The following is a 26,062-nucleotide window of genomic DNA, read 5'->3' on the forward strand; positions in this document are numbered from 1 at the left end:
TTGCCAGGGCACAGGAAAGGCAACAGAGCAGAGCACAAAGAACACAGTGTTAGAAAGACTTGGGTCTGAATTTCAGTAAAATTAAAAAATCTGCCTCCAGAACCCAAAAGCTGCATGACCTTGAGGAAAGTATTTAATTTACCTCAGTTTCAGTAAAATATCTTGCTTAACAAAGCTGCTGTGAGGATTATCCATATAAAATAAAAAGGACCTAGCAATGATGCTGGGTACATGGAAAAGTGATTAATAAATGACAGAACTATGCTTATTATTAGAGTGAAGTCCTTAGGGCCACTGCATATGGTTGTGCAAACTGTGCAGTGTACAGCCTTCACTGCTGTATGCTTCAGCCCTGCTCCTTGTTCCCATCAAGGGAGTTGAACTGCACTGTCCCCTGGTTAATGTTCAGCCCTGCTCAATAGCCAAGAAACCAAGAGACCTGGGGTCCCAGCTCAGCTACATGGCTGCCGAGCCAGGAGGCCCTAGATAACCAAGGATTCTAATCCTAGGCTCATTCACTCACTCTTCTCATCTACTAAAAGGGAGAGAGAATAAAAGGCAAGTTTAGGCTTAAAAGCAGTGTGACGATCAACAAGACTAGATATTCTATGTTGTCTTGTTTAGGTACGAATCACTTATGTCAGCGTTACAGAATTTACCTTTAAGTAGCCAACTCCAGAACCAGTTGGAAGAAATGAGCACACCCTTCTAGGGACATTTGGTGCCCTGATTTATGGCACTGTGACACTATCCTGAGGCACTAGGCTCTAGCAAGGCAACCTGGAAATTGCTATTCTCTGCATCAATCCTAATTTCAAAAGCACTGCTCTCCCACTGACACAGCTTGTGTGAGGGCAGCCTGAACCTTGCAGAGTCATTTACATCAAGGGAGCAGAACTAGGCAAGACTCCAGAAAAGGGGAAGGACTGCCCTCGATGGGACCAGCTGGGCCAATGTGTGTACAAGTCATCCAAGCTGTCATTCAGTATTACACTGTGCAAGGTGACCAGATCTCAGGGGAGCAAAACCCATAGCCCTTGCTTTCCAGGCACTAATAGCTGAAGCAGACTGGTGAATGGGAGGCTTGCATTGAAGTGTGTCAGGCTCAGGCCAAGGATATTGGTCTCTAGAGGCCCTAGTTTCAAAGGGCTCAAGCCACCTATATGCACAGAAATCTAAATCTACAACTCTTCTTTGGGATGAAGTAATGATTCTTCCCTAGAGTGGAGGATAAGGAGCTAAATTAAGGGAAAAGAACTATGGTTTCTTACTTCTTACTTACTATGTGTCACACACTGTTGTAGGCACTTTCATGTAGGTATTTCTATTAATCTTCACACCAGCTCATTGAAGTAATTACCATTATTGCCAGTTTGCAGGTGAGGATCCTGAGGCTTAGAGAGTGTCATTAATTTTCCCAGCTAGTAAGAAGTAGTAGTGTCCAGACTGGAACTTGCCTTATCTGGCTCCAAGGGAAATCCCACTGAAGCAAGGACTCCTGAGTTAAGGCAAAAGGTACTTGCACTACATTCATCCCCAAGGTGTTCTCAAAGACTTTAACTCCTTGCTGAAGAGAGGGGGGAAGCATGAAAGCTAAGTCTGAGAAAGGGCTTTGTTGACACCAGCAAGGAGCCTACATCTCAAAAACAAAAGCAAATCGTGTGCCAAGTCCTGGGCTGTTCTTCTCTTTTCCTCTTGGCACAGGCTGCCTGTTCTTCTGATGAATAGATTTTCCCCTTTTGTTACTATCTTTCTTTTGGGGGGGAGGGGCTCATAGTAATTGAAAATGAAAACCAGTATTTTCAGAGACTGAAAAACCTCCTCCCGCCTCCTCCTTAGGCCTTTTGAAGTTTTCTTGTTTGGAATTTTTATTTTTAACCTCACCACAATAGCTTGGCATTCCAGGATCTCAGCAGCAAGAGTGCAGAGTCCCAGCCCCTCTCCCCTTCCCCTTTCCTCAGCAGCCAAAAGATAAGACTGCTCCAAGAGAAACAGCCACTCCCAGCTTATTGCTGAAGGAAATATTTACAAGATCCAGGAAGTGAGATACAAGGAGGCTACACAGGGAGGGGAGAAGGGCCCAGAGAGCTTGTTGTTGCCACCCTTCTCCGCCTCTGGGGCCACAGAACTTCAAGCAAGGAACAATTAGTCTGGCAACAGCAAATACAAGTGGCAGGACTCACTCTGAGCCTTCTACAGCCCCCAGGAGCCTGCTGCAAAGTGTCCTTTGAAGAAATCAGAGAAGTCCTTGCTATACTGGGGCTGTCCTGGGTGAAGCTTAGATTCCTCTCTCCAATGACTCCAACTTGGAGTTTCCAAGAAGGACTTTCCATTACTCCTCTGAACCCTACATAGCGTCACAGACATGGTGCTATGGGATGGTAATGACCACTCTTGTTTACTCAGAGTCCACCATGTGTCAGGCACAGCACTGGACAGTTAACAGACTCCATCTCATTTCACCCTGAAGACAATCTTCCAGCCTGAGTATTCTCTTGCCCATGTTAGAAATGAGACTCAGGGAGGTTAAACAACTGAGGGAACATAAAGAGAATAAGCAGCCAGGAGAAGTTACAACTAAGGTCCATCTGACTCCAATGCCCATGCTTTTGCCAGCACAACATGCTGCCTCTTCAGCATTCTCATAACCTTCTCAAGAGATTTAATAAAAGACATTTTAGCAGCACGTAACACATTGTGGAGGGGCCTGGAGGGTTTGATATCCATGAGAACAATTTAATGGAGGCTCAGGCTGGCCGAGGTTATTGAGGCTCTATTCTCTAATAGGCAGTGGTTCTGAAACTTGAACATGCATCAGAATCACCTGGAAGGCTTATTAAAACACAGTTGGCTTAGCCCTACCCCCAGAATTTCTAATTTGGTAGGTCTGGGGCAGAGTGGAGAATTTTTATTTCTAACAATTCCCAGGATGATGATGGTATTGCTGGTCCCAGATCACACTTTGAGATCCACTGCTCTAAACAGTCATTATCTACCAGGTTCCCAACTCACCAGGGTATCTTAAGAGGTATAAAGCCATTAAAAAAAACTCTCAAGGAGTTCCCTGGTGGCGCAGTGGTTAAGAATCCACCTGCCAATTCAGGGGATACGGGTTCGAGCCCTGGTCCAGGAAGATCCCACATGCCGCAGAGCAACTAAGCCCACGCGCCACAACTACCGAGCCTGCGCTCTAGAGCCCGTGAGCCACAACTACTGAGCCCGTGTGCTGCAACTACGGAAGCCTGCGTGCCTAGAGCCCATGCTCTGCAACAAGAGAAGCCACTGCAATGAGAAGAATGAGAAGCCCACGCACCGCAAGGAAGAGTAGCCCCCACTCACTGCAACTAGAGAAAGCCCATGCACAGCAACAAAGACCCAATGCAGCCAAAAAAAAAAAACTCTCAGAACGAAATGCATTTTAATTAACTATATACATACCACCCATGTAACAAGTGTGAGAAGATTTATAAAATAAAATAATGGGAGGTCCATAAAGCTCTGGGAATCCTGATGCTATTTAAGGAAATTCGGTGCCCCACAATCATTAAACAATGGATGTCCAAGGGGAAGAGAGCAATTTTTGTATATTTAAGTCCTCATATATACCAGATGTTAATGTACTAAATTTCAAAGACCTAAAATACAGTGGAATAGACTTAATACCAAAGTTATAAAGAACATGATTTTATCTCAGTTTAAAAGGCATTCTGGGTGCTCAATTATGAATGACAATTATCATAGAGTAGTTCTTTGGCACGAACATATTTAACATTTGAGGCTTTAACCCTTTGAGAGTAGCCCTAAAGATCCATGAAGTGTAATAACTGGTCATTTTGCAAAGGGTATGAAGTTGACTTGCAAGGCCTCACAATACTGCTTTGTAGGGCAAGTTACCGAGCAAAGGAGGGAGCCTAGTCAACCACTTGGCATTCCCATCTCAATGTGGCTTGATGGGTCTCTATTTGTTAACAAGGTACACAGGTGTGCAGTAACCATGGTAGAGAGAATATGTGCTTCTCTGTGAATAATGGCACTGAAATGCAAACTATTTGCAAACTAGTGCTGATGATGGAAGTGAAGAGAAATGTAATGGTCTTGAGAAAGTAATGGTTCTGAGTCAGATAATAAAATGTTCATTACTGGGTGTGGAGAGGTTCTATGTTGTAGCAATGGTGACAAATTTGAAGATTCACAAATGTCTGGTGATGTACCCCCTCAGAAATGTCAAGTTCTCACAGATTCAGATAAGCAGAAGTGCTGGTTGATGGAGAATTCTAGCAAAACAAATTCTAGCTAACAGAGAGATCAAACATGTCTGGTAAGTAACAGTCTGTCATTGGTATGGGGATTTTTCTAAAGCCCTTGATCTTTAACTTTGCAGGCCTAAATCAAACCAATGTGGGCTGCCTCTTCTTCAGATTTTCTTTTTTATTATGAATTCCAGCAACTTGACATGTACCCAGAGAACACCATGTGCATTCAACTCCAGCTATTTACATTTTACCAGATGATTTTCTGAATCTTCTTTGTGCAAGGCTACTATCAGATTCAACATGTGAGTTTAGAATTTAGCATTTTTTGTTGTTAATACTATTACAAATACCCATTTCTGTGTAAGACCCAATATTTGTATACCTGTCACTGTTAATGGCTATATTCTAGTCCATCATGATGATATATTAGATTAGTAAATATTTTCCATGATTATAAATAGCACTACTTTAAATATCTTAAAAATTTTTTTCCTTTTTAGGTTATTTCCTTGGGGGTATGCTGGATCAAGGAGTATGTACAAACAGTTCTGTAACTCTTGTCACATATTTCTAGACTGTCTTTTAGGAAAACTGAACCAATTTATACTGCCCCCCAAAACACAAACTGTTTCCTTAAGTCTTGTCAAGATAGGGTTTTGTAATTTCTATTTATAATTTCCATTAATTGTTGATAATTTAATAAGCAGGTTGTGAAACCTTGATGTTGTTTTTATTTGCACTTCTTTAATTGGTAGAGAGGTTGTACTTTTCCAGGCAGTGATTTCACTGCCTTTATTTCCTCATGTGTAAATTGGCTGTTCATTTTCCTTGCCCTTTTATGAAGCTGAATTTGAAAGCCGACATTCTATATCTGTATCCATTCTTTATATTTTTCGGACAGTCAACTGTTATCAATGATGCTGACCCCAGACATTTTCCTCATTCTGCTATTTAGCTTTTTATTACATTTTGTTGTACAAAGGTTTCTTACACCAACTTTTAAATATTTGAAACCATCCATCTTGTCTCTGATGATATCCTCCGTTTAACAGGCACAAATTTATCTTCCATCCATAGCTGGAGTGAATATGCTGCTCCACTGGTCTGCTTTCTGAAATTTACTACAGAGTATTCTATGCACTGTGGCTCTAAGTTAATTATTCTCCATATTGATACCTACAGTTCCCAACATTTACTGAAGACAGATGATTGCTTTCCAAAGTTCACGGCTGCATCCAGTGTGCCCTATAGTCTTAGTATCTGTTCCTAGAATCTCTCTTTTTTATTTAATTTCACTGTTTGACTTTTTTTCAACCCACTATCATATGGTTTTAATGACTGTCACTTTATGACAGACTTTAAAATCTGATAGGGTAAGTCTACCACCATTAGCTTTTTTTTTTTAACATCTTTATTAGAGTATAATTGCTTTACAATGGTGTGTTAGTTTCTGCTGTATAACAAAGTGAATCAGCTATACATAAACACATATCCCCATATCTCCTCCCTCTTGTGTCTCCCTCCCACCCTCCATATCCCACCCCTCTAGGTGGACACAAAGCACTGAGCTGATATCCCTGTGCTATGCGGCTGCTTACCACTAGCTATCTATTCTACATTTGGTAGTGGATATATGTCCATGCCACTCTCTCACTTAGTCCCAGCTTGCCCTTCCCCCTCCCCGTGTCCTCAAGTCCATTCTCTACGTCTGCGACTTTATACCTGTTCTGTTCTTCAGAAACATTTTTTTTTTAGATTCCATATATATGTGTTAGCATATGGTACTTGTTTTTCTCTCTCTGACTTACTTCACTCTGTATGACAGTCTCTAGGTCCATCCACCTCACTACAAATAACTCAATTTCATTTCTTTTTATGGCTAATACTCCACTGTATATATGTGTCACATCTTCTTTATCCATTCATCTGTCAATGGACACTTAGATTGCTTCCATGTCCTGGCGATTGTAAATAGAGCTGCAATGAACATTTTGGTACACGACTCTTTTTGAATTATCGTTTTCCCAGGGTATATGGGATTGCTGGGTCATATGGTAGTTCTCTTTTTAGTTTTTTAAGGAACCTCCATACTGTTCTCCATAATGGCTGTACCAATTTACATTCCCATCAACAGTGCAAGAGGGTTCCCTTTTCTCCACAGCCTCTCCAGCATTTGTTGTTTGTAGATTTTTTGATGATGGCCATTCTGACTGGTGTGAGGTGATACCTAATTGGAGTTTTGATTTGCATTTCTCTAATGATGAGTGATGTTGAGCATCTTTTCATGTGTTTGTTGACAATCTGTATATCTTCTTTGGAGAAAGGTCTATTTAGGTCTTCTGCCCATTTTTCGATTGGGTTGTTTTTTTTTTTGATATTGAGCTGTATGAGGTGCCTGTATATTTTGGAGATTAATCCTTTGTCCATTGATTCATTTGCAAATATTTTCTCCCATTCTGAGGGTTGTCTGTTCATCTTGTTTAGGGTTTCCTTTGCTGTGCAAAAGCTTTTAAGTTTCATTAGGTCCCATTTGTTTATTTTTCTTTTTTATTTCCATTTCTCTAGGAGGTGGATCAAAAAGGATCTTGCTGTGATTTATATCATAGAGTGTTCTGCCTATGGTTTCCACTAAGAGTTTTATAGTATCTGGCCTTACATTTAGGTTTTTAATCCATTTTCAGTTTATTTTTGTGTATGATGTTAAGGAGTGTTCTAATTTCATTCTTTTACATGTAGCTGTCCAGTTTTCCCAGCATCACTTATTGAAGAGACTGTCTTTTCTCCACTGTATATCCTTGCCTCCTTTGTCATAGATTAGTTGACCATAGGTGTGTGGGTTTATCTCTGGGCTTTCTTTCCTGTTCCATTGATCTGTAATTCTGTTTTTGTGCCAGTACCATATTGTCTTGATTACTGTGGCTTCGTAGTATAGGCTGAAGTCAGGAAGTCTGGCTCCTCCAGCTCCGTTTGTTTCCCTCAAGACTGCTTTGGCTATTTGGGGTCTTTTGTGTCTCCATACAAATTTTAAGACTTTTTTGTTCTAGTTCTGTAAAAAATGCCATCGATAGTTTGATAGGGGTTGCATTGAATCTTTAGATTGCTTTGAGTAGTATAGTCATTTTCACAATGTTGATTCTTCCAATCCAAGGACATAGTATATCTCTCCATCTGTTTGTATCATCTTTATTTCTTTCATCAGTGTCTTATAGTTTTCTGCATACAGGTCTTTTGTCTCCTTAGGTAGGTTTATTCCTAGGTATTTTATTCTTTTTTTTGCAGTGGTAAGTGGGAGTGTTTCCTTAATTTCTCTTTCAGATTTTTCATCATTAGTGTATAGGAATGCAAGAGATTTCTGTGCATTAATTTGGTGTCCTGCTACTTTACCAAATTCATTGATTAGCTCTCGCAGTTTTCTGGTAGCATCTTTGGGATTCTGTTTGTATTATATCATGTCATCTGCAAACAGTGACAGTTTTACTTCTTTTCTGATTTGGATTCCTTTTTTCTTTTTCTTCTCTGATTGCTGTGGCTAAAACTTCCAAAGCTATATTGAATAATAGTGGTGAGAGTGGGCAACCTTGTTTTGTTCCTGATCTTAGTGGAAATTGTTTCAGTTTTTCACCATTGACGATGATGTTGGCTGAACCACCATTACCTTTTTAAATAAATATATTCTTTGGTCTTCCTGCCCACTTATTCTTTCAGATAAATTTTATGGTGAATTTGATAAGTTCTACAAAGTATACCACAGTGACTCTAATTGGTAGTGCATTACATCTATATATTATTAACTTAGGGAGTATTGTAATCATTACTATATTAGTCTTCCCAAATTGAAGCAGAATATAGCTATGCATTTATTCATGTTTTTATTTCTCCCATTAGAGTTTTATAATTTTCCTTGAATAGGTTTTGTGTGCCCATGATTAAATTAATACACAAGTATTTAAATTCACTTTGTCACACTCTTTGACAAATCCCTTCATGCCTCTGAAGGTTGCATTCTTCTTAGCTGGTAAAGCCTTCTTGAAAAGTGTACTATTCCTAATGAAATGAGATTCAATTCTGAATTATCCGTTTTCCTTTACTCAATTGCCAAATAGGAAATATGTACTGGATATTCCACACTCTGCTCATGATATGGTATGATAAATAGAAGGAAGAGAGCCCTAGGCTGTGAACTGAAAAACCTGGATAGTAGTCTAGTTTTGTCATGTAGTTGTTGTATAATCCCAGAAGTAATGGGCTCTGGAGTCAGATGCCTGTTTGACCCTGGGCAAGTGACTTTAATCTATCTGTGAGTAAGTTTCCTCATCTGTAAAACTGGGTCAATAAATGGTAACTATCTCATAGGGTCATGATTAATAATAAATAAAATAATTCATGTGAAATGCTTAGAGCAGTGCCTGATACCCAATAAACAATAAATGCTAGCTACTATACCTTTTGTTGTTGTTGTTGTTAATAATAGTATAATAATACCTTTCCTGAGTCTCAACTTCCTTATCAGTCAAATGGGAAAAATAAAGCTTCACAGAGTTTCTGTGAGGATTAACTGTGGTTTTATATATATATAGACACTCTACACATTCGAAAAGTCTGTGCAAAGTAGAAAAATGGAAATGATCACAGGAGGCAATAATAAGTATGGAAAACCAAATGAGATAATCTAGGAAATTTCTTTGGGCTTTTAAATGCTTCACATTTATGTAGCTTTTTCTCCCAGCAGATCTACTCACCAATTATTTTTTCCCTCCTGCTAATATCAAAATGTGTTTGCATTCTCTGCATGCAAACTAAACAACTGTGGAGGGAGACAACCAAGAGTGTAACTACCTGGAATTAAAATTCGTTGCAGGTTTCCAGGCAGAGAATGGCTCAAGAATATACATTTGATTTTCCCACCTACACCCATCATTCCAGTTGTGACAGAAATGATGTAAGAAATGTTAAAAATGTGTGTGTAGTGGGGGGAAGGTAAGCGGAAGCTCCATCAGGATTTCTCCTCTTTAAATGTCATCTCTGCCCTTGACCTTTCCTAGGCCTTCTCATCTTCCTTGAGATCATAAACTATGATCTGCTGCCTCCATATTCGGCAAAAATATTCTTTCCCTTTCCATTGACCTCTCCTTTCTGTTTTTAAACTTAAACCAGTTTCCCAAATCCTGATCAAACCATCACTTAAACCAGAGGTTCTCATATTTAGCTTGCATCAGAATTGCCTGAAGGGCTTCTTAAAACACACATCTCTGGGCCATGTCCCAGTTTCTGAATCAGTAGGTCTGGGTGGGGTCCAATAATTTGCATTTCTACTTCAGTTCTTAGGTGATACTGAGGTTGCTGGTCCTAGGACCACATTTTGAGAACCACTAACTTAAACCTTATCTCCCCCTCTAACTACCACCCCATTTCTCTCCTTCCTTTCCCTAGCCAACTTCTTTTTAAACATTTTAAAATGTATAAATGTCTTTTCAAGCACTCTTCTTTTAAACCCTTTTACTAATCACATAGTAGCACATAATCATTGTATTAAAATTAATGAAAAGAAACTGAAACCCTCCTACTTTGCTGTTGGGAGCTGCTTTGGAAAACAGTTAGGCAGTTCCTTAAAAAGTTAACAGAGTTATCATATGGCCCAGAAATTCTACTCCTAAATATATACTCAAGATAACTGAAAACATATGTCCACATAGAAATTTGTATGTGAATGGTCAGAGCAGCATTATTCACAAAAAAAGTGAAAACAACCCAAATGTCCATTAATGGATGAATGGATAAATAAAAGTGGTATGTCCATACAATGGAATATTACTTGGCAAGAAACAGAATGAAATACTGATATATGGTATAACAAAGATGAACTGCTAAAGCTTGCTAAGTAAAAGAAGCCAGACACAAAAGCCCACATATTGTATGACTCCATTTATATGAAAGATACATACAGAATAGGCAAATCCATAGAGACAGAAAGTAGATTAGTGGTTTTTTGAGGCTGAGTGTGGAATAGAGAGTGACTGGAAATGAGCAAAAGGGATCTTTTTAGGGAGATAGACATGTTCTAAAATTGGATTGTGGTGATGATTGCATAGCATGCAAATTTACCAAAACTCACTGAATTGTACACTTAAAAGGTGAATTTAGGATGTGTAAAACTGTGTGCATTTCTTCTGTATGCATCCCCTTTACAGATCATCATGCCATCTGCTTTCTATGCCCACCATTTTACTAAGTTTGCTTTCTCAAAGGTCACTTGTGTGTCCAAACCGTCAAAGCCAATAGCAGTCCTCTCTTTATCGTCTGTGATGGTACACTGGCATACTTCTCCTTCTTACCACTCCAGATGCTTACCCCTTCAATCCCCTTTGCTGGCTATTCTTCTTCATCCTACCCCCGCTGGCTGGGTGGTCAACAGGCCTCCTCAAAAGCATCCCCTTGTCTTCCTCACTAACTTTAAATTCAACATATCCCAACTCAAACTTATTATCTCCACCAAACCAGGTCCCCTTGTCACCTGCCCCCACTATATCAATAATTTTCTCTTTCTAAAGTCACTGGGGCAGAAAATTATTTTTGGCCTAACTCCTTTCATTCCCAAGTTCTTTTTACTTTTCTCTCAAAAGTTGTCAAGTATTTGTGAGCAAATTATCTGAACCAACAATTCACATGGGAATCAATGCAAATATTAAATACATGAAAAATGTTCAAACCAGAATCATCAAAGTAAGCAAATTAAAATTATAATATGTACCATGTATACCTATTGTATTAGAAAAAGAAAAATTTCCATGATGGCAAATTTTAGGGGAAACTGGTATTCTCCTATATTGTTAATGGCAGAGTAAAACACCTCCAGGGAAAGCAGTTTGGTGAAATATATCAAGAACAATAAGAATGCTAATTTTCTTTCAACAACTAATCCCAACTTTGTATAACTGTTTTTAATGAGATAATTCAAAATGAGAAAAAGGTTATATCTGCTCAAAATTTTTTAGCAGCATTACTTTATAATAGCAAGAAATTGGAAACAACCTAATTATCCACCAGTTTGGGAATAATTAAGCAAATTAGGGCACATTAAGCTGGTGAAATATTATGCAGCCGTTAACATTTATAACTATTGAGGAAGGCTTTATAGCAACAGGAAAAATTGTTCACCAAGTAATGCTTAGCGGGGAAAAAAGAAGCAGGACACATAAAATCACATCTACATAGTTATTATAATCATGACCCCCCCCACCCGCAAATCTCTACACCTATAGATAAAGGCTGGCAGGGAAATGAAAACAATTAGGGTGTTAGGGTGGTAAGAATAAGGATACTTTTTCTATGGTTCTGAAGAACCTAGGGGCAGGACAGGAATAAAGACGCAGATGTAGGGAATGGACTTGAGGACACGGGGAGGGGGAAGGGTAAGCTGGGACGAAGTGAGAGAGTGGAATGGATATATATACACTACCAAACGTAAAACAGATAGCTGGTGGGAAGCAGCCGCATAGCACAGGGAGACCAGCTCGGTGCTCTGTGACCACCTAGAGTGGTGGGATAGGGAGAGTGGGAGGGAGACGCGAGAGGGAAGAGATATGGGGATATATGTTTATGTATAGCTGATTCACTTTGTTATACAGCAGAAACTAACACAACATTGTAAAGCAATTATACTCCAATAAAGGTGTTTAAAAAAAGATACTTTTTCTTCTGTTTTTAATTTCCTGTAATATTGCTTTTGCAATAAACATTTCCCCCCAAATATCTACATATTTATCTATCCCTTCTGTTACATTCCTATTGCATCCCCACCTTCCCAAAACAAGGCCACACTCATTCATGCCTGGATCACTGCCCCTAATTGGTCCTTCTTCAACCCATCTAGGCTGCAAATGCTGCCAAATTATCTAAAGTGCCATATTTACCATGTCACTTACCTGATCAATAACCTTCAATTGCTTCCATATTTGCCATCCTACCTAGTTTTCAAGGCCTAACTATCCCGGTGCAATACTTCACTCTTTACCCTTTTTCTCTGCTATTACTGTTGCTGCTGCTGCTCCTTTTCCTCCTCCTCCTCATTACAACTAACATTTACTGAGGGTTTATGGTACCAGATTTTGTCCTAAATGCTTTACATATATTAACTCAGTTATTCCACACAACAGTCACAGGCGGTAAGCACTCTTACCCCATGTCACAAATAAGGAAACCGATAGAGTGGGGTGAAAGAGAGGAGCTGGGCGGGGTGGGGGTGGGGGGGGAGAGAAAGCCACTTGCCAAATTCACACAGCTAGAGAAGAGAAGAACCTGGATTTGAACCCAGGCAGACTGACTTCAAGGCCAGAACTTTTTTTTTAATTGAAGTACAGTTGATTTACAATGTTGTGCCAATCTCTGCTGTACAGCAAAGTGACTCAGTTATGCACTTATACGCATTCTTTTTTTATATTCTTTTCCATTATGGTTTATCCCATGAGACTAGATATAGTTCCGTTTGCTATACAGTAGGGCCTTGTTTATCCATTCTAAATGTCATAGTTTGCATCTACCAACCCCAAACTCCCACTCCATCCCTCTCCCTCCTCACATCCCCCTTGGCAACCACAAGTCTGTTCTCTATGTCTTTGAGTCTGTTTTTGTTTTGTAGAAAGGTTCATTTGTGCCGTATTTCAGATTCCACATATAAGTGATATCATATGGTATTTGTCTTTCTCTTTCTGACTTAGTTCACTTAGTATGATGATCTCTAGTTGCATCCATGTTGCTGCAAATGGCATTATTTCATTCTTTTTTATGGCTGAGTAGTATTCCATTGTATATATATATACCACATCTTCTTTATCCATTCATCTGTCGATGGACACTTAGGCTGTTTCCATGTTTTGGCTATTGTGAACAGTGCTGCTATAAACATCGGGGCATACGTATCCTTTTGAATTATAGTTTTGTCTGGATATATTCCCAGGAGTGGGATTGCTGGATCATATGGTAATTCTATTTTTAGTTTTCTGAGAAACCTCCATACTGTTCTCCATAGTGGCTGTACCAACTTACATTCCCACCAACAGTGTAGGAGGGTTCCCTTTTCTCCACATGCCCTCCAGTATTTGTTATTTGTAGACTTTTTAATGATAAGGCCAGAACTCTTAACAACCAGCAGGGTTTATTCCTCCAATACAGCCTGCTTAGTTTCCCCTCTGGGCCTTTCCTCCTATAGGCCCCAGCCTTTAGTTTTCTTACCCTCCAATGAACTTAAATAGGGCACAATGATACTTATCATGTATTGGCCCCTTACCATGTGCCAGGCTTTTCTTGTTTAAACCATGTATTTGACACTTTTTCATCTTATAGCAACTAGCCTGAGTTGAAAACCTGGCTTGTCCTTTTAGTATCTGTGAGACCCTGAGTAAGTTACTTAGCTCCTCTGAACCTCAGATTCTTAATCTGAGTCATCGGTTCTCAAAGTGTGATCCCAGGACCAGCTGCATCAGCATCACCTGGGGAGCTTGTTAGACATACACATTTTGAGCCCCATTCCGCACCTACTGGATCACACTCCCTGGGGGCAGGGTGGGAGCTACCATGTATCTGGATTTTTTTTTTAACAAGCCCTCCAGGTATTTCTAATGCACATTCAAGTTCAAGAATCACTGCCCTAGTTATAATAATGCCTACCTGACAGTTTTGGGGAAGATAAAACAGGATATGTATAACTTAGCTAGTGGCACATAGGTTGTTTTGCAACTGGTAATTTATTATTACTGCTACTTAACTTTGTGTGGATTAGTCTTCCTTGCTCAAGCTGGGGATGGGCAGGCATTATGCTTCCTGATGCTCTTCCTCTACTATTTCCCTGCTTGCCTAGAAACAGGCAGTACATATATTAGGTTTTAAATAAAGTCCCCTTCCTTGACTGGATGATTAGTAAGAGAGCCATTTTGGAGAAGCACCATAGCATAGTATAGTGTCACTGAAGCTAGACTACCTGGGTCTAGTCAACTTACTAGCTGTGGGACTTTAGGCAACTGAATTTATCTATCTGTGTTTCAGTTTTTTCTCTCGGTCAAATGAAGAAACTAACAGTACCTACCCCTTAAGGTTATGGTGGTAAATAAATATTTGTAAAGCGCTTTGAATGGTGCCTAGAATAGAGTACCGTGCTCAAGAAATGTTAGTTGGCATTATTATTTTTGTGTCATTTTACCTATTCAATGGTGGAGGAGGCTCTGTTTCTTCATTTGGCAAGCAAATGACAAATACATCTTGAGCAACTTCTCTGTGTCAGGCACCATGCTAGGCATGGAGAATACATCCGTGACCAAGGTGTGGTCTCCTTTCTCGACAGTCTCAGTCTAGTAGGGGAAACTCAGCAGACCCACTAGACTGAAATGATTTCTCCAAGAACAGTGGGGAATCAAGGCCAGCCATAGAATCCCACAGTATCCCCACCCAAGCCTTAGGTCCCTGAGACATGATACTGAGGGGTCCATTTGAAGCGTTTCCTTAGGGATCCTAATTGAAGCAGTTATAATGGAAAAAGCATGAACTTTGGGGCCAGACAAACCTGAGTCTGAGTCCTGGCTCCATCACTTACTAGCTGTGTGACCTCAGCTAAGTTATATAACCTCTGTGGACCTCATCTATAAAATAGGTAGTAAAATTAACTGTTGTGGAGAATAAATGAGATTATGGGTATAAAAAGATCCAGCCCAGTGACTGACACTTAGCTGGTGATCAGTAAATGTTGGCTTCCTCTCTTTCCATTGCCAATCAGAAAACCAATAGGTTTCCCAGACTTTGGAGTCAAAAGAAAGCCCAGGGCTTCCCTGGTGGCGCAGTGGTTAAGAATCTGCCTGCCAATGCAGACAACACAGGTTCGAGCCCTGGTCTGGGAAAATCCCACATGCCATGGAGCAACTGGGCCCGTGAGCCACAATTACTGAGCCTGCGCGTCTGGAGCCTGTGCTCCGCAACAACAGAGGCCGCGATAGTGAGAGGCCTGCGCACCGCGATGAAGAGTGACCCCCACTTGCCACAACTAGAGAAAGCCCATGCACAGAAATGAAGACCCAACACAGCCATAAATAAATAAATAAATACATTGTGTATTATTTAAAAAAAAAAAAAAAATACCTAGGAATAAACCTACCTAGGGAGATTATTAAAAAAAAAAAAAAAAAAAAAAAAGAAAGCCCAAATTATTCCTGACTACACCATCAAATCACAGGGGATAATATAGACCACTGGAAAGAACCCTGGGCTTTTCAGAGGTCAGGGGATCCAGATTCTAGCCCTCTTCCTAGGTGCCCCCACAGAGGCACTGCTAAGAGCCGTCTTCCCTGTCCCTCCTTTATTCCTGGAGTTTGAGTTGAAGAATCAATACAATTTATGGGCCTCTTGTCCTGAAGAAGAACTAGCTGAAAGAGTATATCAAACAATTTCACAAAAGAGGGGTTCCAACCAGACTGATGGAGAGCAACCTGGAGGAGGTAACTGTCTCTTCCACATGGTCACCTATGACAGGTGGGCTCATGTCTTTGGAGCATAAGTGCCAGGTGCCATGTTCCCCACATTATAGGAACAGATTCTCCACTCTGGGCATTCTTTTTTCCTTAAGGGCTCTGCAGAAGCAACTCTTTCCCCCTTTCCCCTCTAGCCCAAGCCATACATACCATTTGTAAAAATGTCCCTGCCTTCTTTTAGGAATTCTAACCTATTGTTAGCATGATCTGCCTTGGATTTTTAATGAACAGACCTTAATCTCTCAACAAGCCCTATAAAAAGAAAGGTGGCAGAACCCAAGAAACACTCTGAGGCAAAGGCACAGCAGTAGCTGGAGAGTCTTACCTCCTCTCTGGCCCCTCCAACCACCCAGTGGCTGCTTGGAAGGCAAGCATGGTTTATGCCTTCACATCTGTGTTTTAGCATGGTCTGGTCCCCATGTCCTTGTGCCTGGGCACCTGCCTCAGGCCTCTGAGCTGATGGGCACAATGTCCCACAATACTCCTGATTACGTATTCCAAAATGTGCTACCCATCAATTTGGTCTATAGCCCAGCTGCCTGGTGGGCAGGCTGGATTACATCTTACGGCATCAAGGCCTTTGTACTGACACCAGACAAGGCTCCTCAAAGGAAACAGAGCAAATAGAAAACAGAAAACCTTACCAGTTTCCACAGAAGCCTCAGAGGTACTAACTCACCCCAACTCCCAGAGCGGTCACTTACCTCCCTGACTGGCTGGTCTTCCTGTTTCCTGTTATTGGTTTCCATTTGTCCCCAGGAAAGTCCTGCAAAGCAAAATTCTGATAAGTTAGGGAGCTCTGGACAGCCAGGTATATAGATGGCTTCAAAAATGTAAAGAGGTCAGGAGCTTGTTCTGGGCCAGGCCCACCCCCTCTTCCCCACCCCCACAGCTGGTTCCTTCTACTCTCCCATGCAGGCTACAGAACTATGTACCTAGAGGGCTGCCTTTCTGTCAGGAGGCTTGCTGGGCTGCTGGGGGCATGCAGAGTCTAAGACAGCACTCAAGGACCTGGACAATGTGGTCTAGAAACTCTGAGTTTCCCTCTCTTTCTTCACTCCTCTCCCAAACCACGTTAAAAACCAGTTTAGCATGTTTGCTGTTTGTTCTGGCTCTTGCAAAGAAAATCTCTTTGTTTGTTCTTCCCAGTGAACCTGCTCGTTCCTCTTGCCTCTTCCACCATAGAAAGCAACTTCTTGGAAGCCGCAGCCCTTGAGGAGGCTTTGAGGCCTAAAGCTCCTGCTGCTACAACCCTGTCCTAGCCCACCCTGTACTTCAGGGGCCCTTCCTCCTCGTTCTAGATCCGCTGACAGCGGCTGAGGTGGGCTTATTTCTGGGGAGCACTTATCCCCCATATTACAGGAGGAAACTCTTCACCCTGGGCATATTGTCCTTAAGGGCTTTGCCCAAGCATTCTTTTCCCTGCAGCCCAAGCCACATATGCCATTTGTAAAAATGTCCTTGCCTTCCTATTCTAGCTCCAAGCCTAATGCAAATTTGCCTTTGACATTCTCCCTGATTTCAGCATTCCGTACCCTCTACCTAGTGACTCAGAACTTAGCCCAACAGGAATGCACAGTTTTTCCTAAACCTCACTGATTTCCAAAGTCCCGCTTTCTCCAATGCTATTATTGGTCCCATTCAAAGCTTTATTAACTTTGCCTCAGTAAAAAAAAAAAAAAAATTTACTACCTTTTGGGGGTAAGACACCTGACTGTCAGTCATTCTGGCTAAGATACTCATTATTTGAGGGTAGTTATGTCACTTCCCTGAACCTCAGCTTCCTGTCTGGCAAATAAGGACTAGGCTATCTAGCCTTGCTGGATTCCCAGGAGTGAGGATAAAATGGGATGTGTATAGAGAATGTTTAGCACAGCACTCGGCACATAGGAGGCTCTGGACATTAGTAGCCATGGAAACGATGAGGTTTCACAGCTTTCAGAGGACCAGAGCAGTCCCTGCCTGTACCTGTCATGTGAGAGCATCAAAAACCACTTGTTCAACTCAGGTTCTGCCTTGATGCCCTTGTAAGATGTCCCTGCTTTCAAAGACAATATTACTCATTTTGCCACAGTGGGAGCCAGGATTTTCTGTCCATGCCCTGTCTAGCCCTGTGGGAAGTGCTCAGTAAATAGAAGCGGCCAAACCAAAGTCCTGTCCCAACTCTCAATCTCCTCAACTCCCCAGTATCACCTTACTTCTTTTTTCACTGAGCCACTTAGGTTGCTGTAAATTGTCTGCACTCTTTGAATCAAAGAGGCAGATATCTCCACGGCTTGTTGCAGATGGGGATTGACTATGGTAGGAACTTGTTGCCCTAGTGGAAGTTATACTGCTAGAAGGCATCCTGCCAGAGTGGGGAGGGCCTGGGCTTTGCAATCAGCTTTTGGAGAGGCAGTGTAGCACAACTAGGAGTTTGGCCTCTGAGGCCACACTACATGGATTCAAATCCCACACTGAGTGTGACCTCTGGCAAACTACCGAGTTCCTCTTAGCTCATTTCCCCCAGCTATTTAATAATGATCATAATAATAACAGTATCTATTTCTTGATTGCTTTGAGGACGACATGAGTTGACACACGTAAAGCACCTAGAACAGCACCTGGTACACCGTAGACACTCAAATGTTAATTATCATTATGCTGTTCAAATCCTAGCTTTACCACTTGCAGGATGTGTGATCTCACTGAGCCTCAGCTTTCTCAGCTGTAAAATGGGGATCCTATTATAATGTATCTCATATAGTTGTTAAATGAAACACTTTGATAATATATGCAGAACTAACTGGCATGAAGCATGAGGGATTTAGGTGTGTGCTGATTTTAGTTCGCTTAACAGCACCAAAGAGGAGGCAATTGGCTCCCCATCCTCTTCCAGAGGCCATAAAGAGCAGGATCTCAACCCTACTTCAGATAGCCACCATCACAACTACCTTAGCCACCTGAGCTGGGGTATCCTAACTCATCTACAAGTTTTCCCCATGTCTGGAGGGAGGGTGAGCTCAGGTGGCAGGGGTAGAAATGGGCATGAAGTGGCTTCTGGATGGCTGTCCACATGTCTGAAAACCTAGCGTCTAAGCAGACCTACTTATCTAATCTAACAGACATTAGGAACCCAATGTGTCCTTCCCTCAGAGTACAAAAGGAGAGTCATGGTATGGGCACAGGCACATCTGCATTGCTGCTGTCAGCTGCTGCAACCTGCAAATTTCACCTCCTTCCCTTATGGAGTTACTGGCCCTAGGATGACCGTTCTGCAGCTGTCATCTGCTTACCTCATCCCCACCCCCAACTTTAGCCCCTTTTCTCCATTGTCTACTTGCAGGTCCTTGTTTCAGTAAAAGTTTCTCAAGGTAAGCCCAAATCTCCCTTTATTCTAAAAGATAATAACTAACCTTTAAAAAATGATTACTATCTGGTAGTTACTGTTCTAAATGCCTTGCACATGTTACATCATTTAATCCTCTCAACCAACTTATGAAGTAGGTACTGTTATCATTTCCATTTTTTTAAGATGGGAATGCTTAGGAATTCAAACCCAGGTAGTCTGGTTTCAGCATCATGCCCTTAAACCATTATTTTATATTTCCTCTCCTTTTTTCCCGCTACATTTTATTATGAATATTTTCAAACACTTAGAAAAGTTGAACAAGTTTACAATGAACACCTATATATCCACCATTGTATAGTTTCTACAGTTAGTATTTTACTGTATTTGCCTTATCACATATCTATTCACTCCTCTATCCATCCACAAATTCATCTTAAATTCTTGATGCATTTCAAAGTACAACTTTATCCCCATACATTTGAAAACTTAAATGGAATGGACAAATTCCTTGAAAGGCAAACTACCAAAGCTCACTCAAGAAGAAATAGATAACCCAGATAACCCTATATCTATTAAAGAAATTGAATTTGTTGTCAAAAATCTTTCCACAAAGAAAACTCTAGGCCCAGATGGCTTCAATGATGAATTCTACCAAACATTCAAGGAAAAAATAATACCAGTCCTATGCAAACTCTTCCGGAAAATAGGAGAGAAGAGAACAATTCCCAACTCATTTGGTGAGGTGAGTATCTTGATATGAAAACCAGACTCGGGCTTCCCTGGTGGTGCAGTGGTTGAGGGTCCGCCTGCCCATGCAGGGGACACGGGTTCATGCCCCGGTCCGGGAGGATCCCGCATGCCGCAGAGCGGCTGGGCCTGTGAGCCATGGCCACTGAGCCTGCGCGTCCGGAGCCTGTGCTCCGCAATGGGAGAGGCCACAGCAGTGAGAGGCCCGCGCACGGCAAAAGAAACCCCCCCCAAAAAACCAAAAAAACCCAAACAAACAGAAAAAACAGACTCGGACATCACGAGAAAACTACAAACTAAAATCCCTGATATACATAGACAAAAATCCTTAACAAAATACTAGCAAATCAAATCTGGTAATATATAAAAAGGATAAGACGTCATGACCAAGTGGGATTTATTCTGGCAATGCTAGGCTGGTTCTTATTTCAAAAATCAATCAATGTAATTCACCATATCAACAGACTAAAAGAGAAAAACTGTATGACCATCTCAATAGATACAGAAAAAGCACTTGAAAAAAAATTCAATATCCACTCTTGATAAAAGCTCTCCCAAAAAACTAGGAATAAAAGGGAATTTCTTCAACCTGTTATAAGGCATCTACAAAAAAATCTACAGCTAACATCAAACTTAATAATGAAAAATTGGGAACAAAGTAACAATATCTGCTCTCACCACTTCTACTAAACACTGTATTGGAGGTCCTAGACAGTGCAATAGGGGCCTCCTCTCCTAATAAAGCCACACACAGTGGAAATGAAGACAAAATTACTTATATTTACGGATGACATGATTGTCTATGTAGAAAATCTTTTAAAATCTACCAAGAAAACTGAGTTTGGCAGGGTTGCAGGATACAAGGAAAATATACAAAATTAAATTGCATTTCTACATAACAGTAAAGAATTTTAACTTGACCTTAAGAAAACAATAGTATCTACAATGGCAGCAAAAACATGAAATCTTAAGGATAGATATAACAAAATATGTGCAACATCTGTATGCTGAAAACTAGAAAATAAGTTGTGTAAATCAATATACTTCAAAAGCTCAAGCATATATATCATTAAAGTTTGATATTTGTTTACAGTATTTTAGGCAAAATTTACTTCCAGCGAAATGCACAAACATTATGTGTACATCTGTTAAGGTTTGGCAAATGTATACACCTGTGTAACTCAAACTCTTATCAAGATATAGATCATCACCCAACAAAGTTCCCTCATGCCCTTTCCTAGTCAATCTCTGTGCTGCCTGCCACAGGCAACCACTGTTTTGAAATTTTTTTCCCATAGAATAGCTGTTTTAAAACTTTATATAAAGGAATAGTAGAGTATGTACTCTTCTGTGCAAGGCTTCTTTACCCCTAAGTTTCGTTTCTTCAAAGAATATGTATTGAGCAATTTCATACAGTAAGTCTTTCAGAAGTGTAGGCCTATGCAAAAACAGTTCAACACAGGAACTAACTTCTGGTTTGAATGCACCAGCCAAAAGGTGGCACTAGGAAAGCCATGGGAAAGGAATCTGGCGGTAAGCTGGCAACAGCATAGGGAGTCCTCCCAGATACCCTGTGGGATGGTGGTGGCTTGTATTAGAGTTGTAGGTCATAACCAGGGTATAGCAACAGCCAATTTAGACCTGGGTCTCTGCAAACAAAGCCTGGGAGACATCTGCAAGTTTTGCAGCTCCAAATATATTTTAAAGCAGGAAATGGAAGGGAATACCTGCTGTTTTGGATCAGGCACTGAGCCTGGCACTCTGTGTTACACAATCTCATTTGATCCACCCAACTAATTCATGAGGCAGCCATTACTTTCCTCCACTTTAGAGATGAGGTAATAAGACTTTATTTAGTACTGGCCATTTTATGAGGTAAAAATTATTTTCTTTTTCCCTTTAAAAAGAATCACATAACTACAACTTTTGGTGGCTGGATGACTTGCTTAAGGTCACTCAGATACCAATTATACAGTCAGGATATAAAGCCCAGTTGTGTTCATTTTGTGAAGCAAATATTATTTTATTCTACTTCTAAAGATGAGGTAAGTGCAATTTTGATCACTGAATGTCTTGCCCAAGGTTAGTAAGCTACCACCTGGTGGACCCAGCACTATATAATTTTAAGATATTAAAATTGTTACATTTTCAAATGATTTACCTAGCTTTCTCCTCACAAAGAAAATAATGAAGCTCACCCATCCAAGAGCCAAGTCCTCACCTGCACTGTTGGATTCCTGGGTTTCCAAGTGTTGCCAGGTGCCAAGCTGCTGTCCTCAAGGGTACCATGCTGGGGATTATGATAACAAGCTGAACACCGGATGCACTGGTGGTGGCGGCACCGGCAGTTGTAGCAGTTTGGCATCATATTTCTCTTTCGCAAAGCAGGGCAGACTTCCCCAGAACAATAAATGCAAGGGTCATGGACTACAGCTCCCTGGACATTGCAGGAGTAAGAGCACGTCCTGCGGTAATCAAAATCACCACAGTGTAGTGGCTTACAACACATGGATTGTTCTAGACCTTTGCTTGCAAAACATTCTTTGTAAGTAGTAGTTTCTGACTGAAGGGGTGACATGGAATGATATGATTGGTCTGTGGCATGACAGGGTTGGTCTGTGGAGTGATATGATTGGTCCATGGGATGGCGCCTCAATTCCCTATAGCTGGAGCTCATTGGCTGGAAGTTTTGGTCAACAGGTTTTGGTCTCTGGGTAAAAGTCTTGCTATGAGTGGGTAAACCTGGCAAATGAGATGTAGATAAGGATTTGCTACTCTCTTCAAAGAACTTTCTTCTGTCTGCAAAGGGCAAGAGGATGGCTTCCTCCCCAGCTTGGGCAGTAGAAGCCTTCAATTCCTTGTCACCTGGGTTGGAAGAGTTTTCCACGGCTAGTGCCACATGTGGCTGCAGGTTGTGCTCTGGCGACCATCTCCAGTGACCTCCACGGACTCCACAGTGAACATTTGTTTTTTCAGAGTCTGAGGAGGATGGGTCAGATGCTTTCCACCAGGTGTTCAGGCTCAAAGAGGACTGGCCAGGTCTCTGGCTAGGGCTCATTCGTCCCTCCAAGCCCGTCCTAGATTCATGGCCCTCAGGGGCTTGGCTGAGGCACTCTGAAGACCTAGCCCTGAGTATCATGCTCTTGTTGAAGAGCTTGTCTCTGGGGCTAGGTGGTTTTTTATACGAAGATAGAAGGGATGAGGTAGAGGCAGGAAGTGGAGGACTTTCTAGGCGCTCCTCGGTCTCTTCTACTGGCTCCTTGGTGTCACACAGCTGTGACAAGGGACTCTTGCCTTTCTGGAGCTGGGCCTTCCTCCTCTGAATTTCATTACGTAGATTGGTAGCAAAACGCTCGTTCTTCCGCCGGTTTTGTATTGAGCGGCCCCGGGTCCCTCCATTTCGCCTACCACCCACCCGGCCACACTCCTTGGGCTCACTGTCCCCTTCTTCAGTTGTCTCTGTGCGGCCAGCTACTTTAGTGGTTTGTTGAACAAGGGAGCCAGAGGCAGAGGACTGCTGGCTGGCCAATTCACTGTCAGCTCTGCTTGCTCTGTTTGGGTCCTGGAAACTTCTTTCTGGAGGATGTCCATCAGCCTCTCCATGTGGGGAACTGCTTGGGCTCTGATGCCCCGAACCCAGAAGTCTATCATCCACTGGCCTGGTCTTTCTCTCTTTGCTGGGCTGGTCCTGGGTTCCTCCTGCGTGGGGACATGGGCTTTTCTTGCCTGTGTGGCTACTGTGCAAAGGGGATAGAGTCCACTCCTGCCCATCCTGCCCAGCTGGAAGCTCCGTCCCCTTGCTGTCCCTAGTATCAAGGTGCACATGCTGCAAGTGGGACGCCAGTAGCTGTTCAGGGGCACTATGGCGATGTCCAGTGAGGTGTGGAGGGCTGCCAAAAGAAGAAGCCTTAGCTAGTTCTGCTGGAGCCTGGTTAAGTGGGCTGGAATCTGTGCTGGAAGCTTTGTCATATGCTTTTGGGAATCCAGCAGCTTTGGCCGAGGCCTCCATCAGTAGATGCTCAGAGCCCTTCTGGCTGGATTCAGGAAGTTGGCTGAGCTCACAGTTCTGATGGCCCTCATTTGTCACTTGGTCTTGCCCGCTGAGGCAGCAGAACCTGTTAGGGTTCCTTGGGGATAGCATGGTGTCCAAGCTAGGTTTCTCTTTCTGTTGCAAGGAGTCCACAAGCTCAGAAGCCCTGCTCTGCTCTCCATTGAGGAGCTGGGCTCTGGAGGCCTGAAGACTGTCTCGCCTCACTGGAGGTTGTGGTGGACCCCTGGCAGCCTCGGCCGGCCCTGAGTGGTGGACCTCCTGTGGACGGGATATCTGGGAGCTAGGAGTCAAGTGGCTCCCACTGGTATGCCGGCCACCTCCTGAGGTTTCGGCCACATTAAGCTGGCCATTAGGGGCCTTAGTTGGCCCTGGGCCTTGCATGATGCAGTCCACAGAGCCTGGCTCCTCTGGCCTGAGGGAAAGGGCACAGTCAGAGGCATTTGAGCTGGCCGAGAAGGAGCTATAGGCTGAGTCACGCTGATTGGGATATGTGCTCTGGTCAATGGGCAAGAGGTGGCCCTCATAGGTGGCTTGGCCTGGTTGCTCCAGGCTCTCCATGCTGCCAATGGAGCTGCTTTTCTCAGTGCTGCAGTGCCGGGAGAGTGGACACCACTGCGCACACACGTCACTGCAAGACACAGGGCACACCAGTTAGTTACGTCACCAGATCCCTTTCCCACCTTGGCCAGCCCTGCCATGGGAGAAGCAGGACAACCCAGAGGCACCCATGTCACAAGTGAGAGAGAGATAAGGCAAAAGAGGAAGGAAGGGAAACAGGGGAACAGATGGACACTGGGGGTACTACAGAAATGTGGTAAAATGGGAGACAAGATGATATGTGGAAGAAGGATAGGGCAAGATCCCAAACACTAACAGAGTGAGAACTCCACTGAGGGCTGTGCTCTGTTTCTCTGCCTTCAGTGAGTCTAGAATTGCTTCTGGACTATTGCTGTCCCCAGGGAGTCAGCTATAGCTCTCTGCTAGGAGAAACAAGCACGGACTATTAGCATTTGAGAGGGGCCCTAAAGGGCTGATTTAATTTCAGCCAGCCCATTTTGTAAATCAGTGGTTCTCAAATTTGAGCATGTATCAGAATCACCCAGAGGGCTCATCAAAACACAAGTGACTAGGTCTCATGTCCAGAGTTTTAGGTCTGGGTGGATCCTGAGAATTTTACTTCTGACAAGTTCCTGGGTGATGCTGGTGCTGTTGGTTCAGGGACCATATGCTTTTGAGAATCATTGGTGTCAAGCAAGCCCTGCAAAGGGAAGTGATTGTGAGGATGTGATTTTCTCAAGATCGCCCAGCTCTAGTTCATGGCCCAGACAGGGCCAGAATTTAGGCGTCCCCCTGTTCTTTTCTTGGTAATAGTAATCCTCACCATTTACCGAGGACCTAAAATGTGCCAGGCACTTTACAATGTCTCATTTCAAATTGAAGGGGAGAGATTATTATCTCCACTTGACAAATGAGAAAACTGAAGCTGAGAGAGGGAAAGTAAACTGACAAGCTCACACAGCAGCTAAAGAAGAAGACCAGGAATTTGAACCCAGGCCTCTACGAGTCTAATGTCCTAGGTCTTCTGCTACACTGTCTGTTAAATGTAAATAATAGTAATATCTGTATCAGAGGGTTGCTTTGTGGGTGAAATCAGATTAATAAAAGTGAAGCTCTTGTCGCAGCCTGGGCACCTAGCGAAGGTTCAATACCTGGAGCTGCTGCTCTCTTGATTGTTGTTTTCATGGCTATTGTTATCAGCATCCTCTCTACTATGACTTTTGATACTATAGTGGTCCCTGCCCACCCAGGCCGCCCTCATCCCCCATGGCAAAGCCAAACCAGGGAGAACAAAGAAGGGACTAGGATCAGACACAATCTTGAATTTTAAGTACCATTTCCCACACACAAAGCCAAACTGAGCCAAGTCATGCCAGTAACACCCTGTGGCCAGAAACCCAGGAGGTTGCAGGCTGCCCTCAGAAAGGCCACAGTTCCAAACACCAGAGCTGAGCAGTGGCGGGAGCCCACAAGATCCCCCAGGTCAGCCTTTCCTAATTCTTGCTCCCTGCCTTGCCCCTTAGCCACTCAACTTACTTGACCTCTGGGCTAGGAATCCATCAATTACTCCTTGGCAAGGAGATCTGCTACCCAACCAACCACCCTTCCTGCT

General features: G+C 42.5%; 1 protein-coding gene across 1 annotated transcript in view; it reads right to left on the reverse strand.

The window, feature by feature from the left end:
- The window catches only part of SHROOM4 (shroom family member 4), a 217,442-nt gene that overhangs the window by 16,325 nt on the left and 175,055 nt on the right, over positions 1-26,062 (reverse strand). Inside the window, exons 4-5 of the mRNA XM_007450927.1 lie at positions 22,063-24,520; positions 16,468-16,529 (exon numbers count right to left, since the gene is read on the reverse strand). Of these exons, the coding sequence (XP_007450989.1) occupies positions 16,468-16,529; positions 22,063-24,520 (2,520 nt within the window). The remainder of the gene's footprint in view (positions 1-16,467; positions 16,530-22,062; positions 24,521-26,062) is intronic.

Source organism: Lipotes vexillifer, unplaced genomic scaffold (genome assembly GCF_000442215.2).
Source record: "Lipotes vexillifer unplaced genomic scaffold, Lipotes_vexillifer_v1.1 scaffold129, whole genome shotgun sequence".
NCBI classification, from domain to species: Eukaryota; Metazoa; Chordata; class Mammalia; order Artiodactyla; family Lipotidae; genus Lipotes; species Lipotes vexillifer.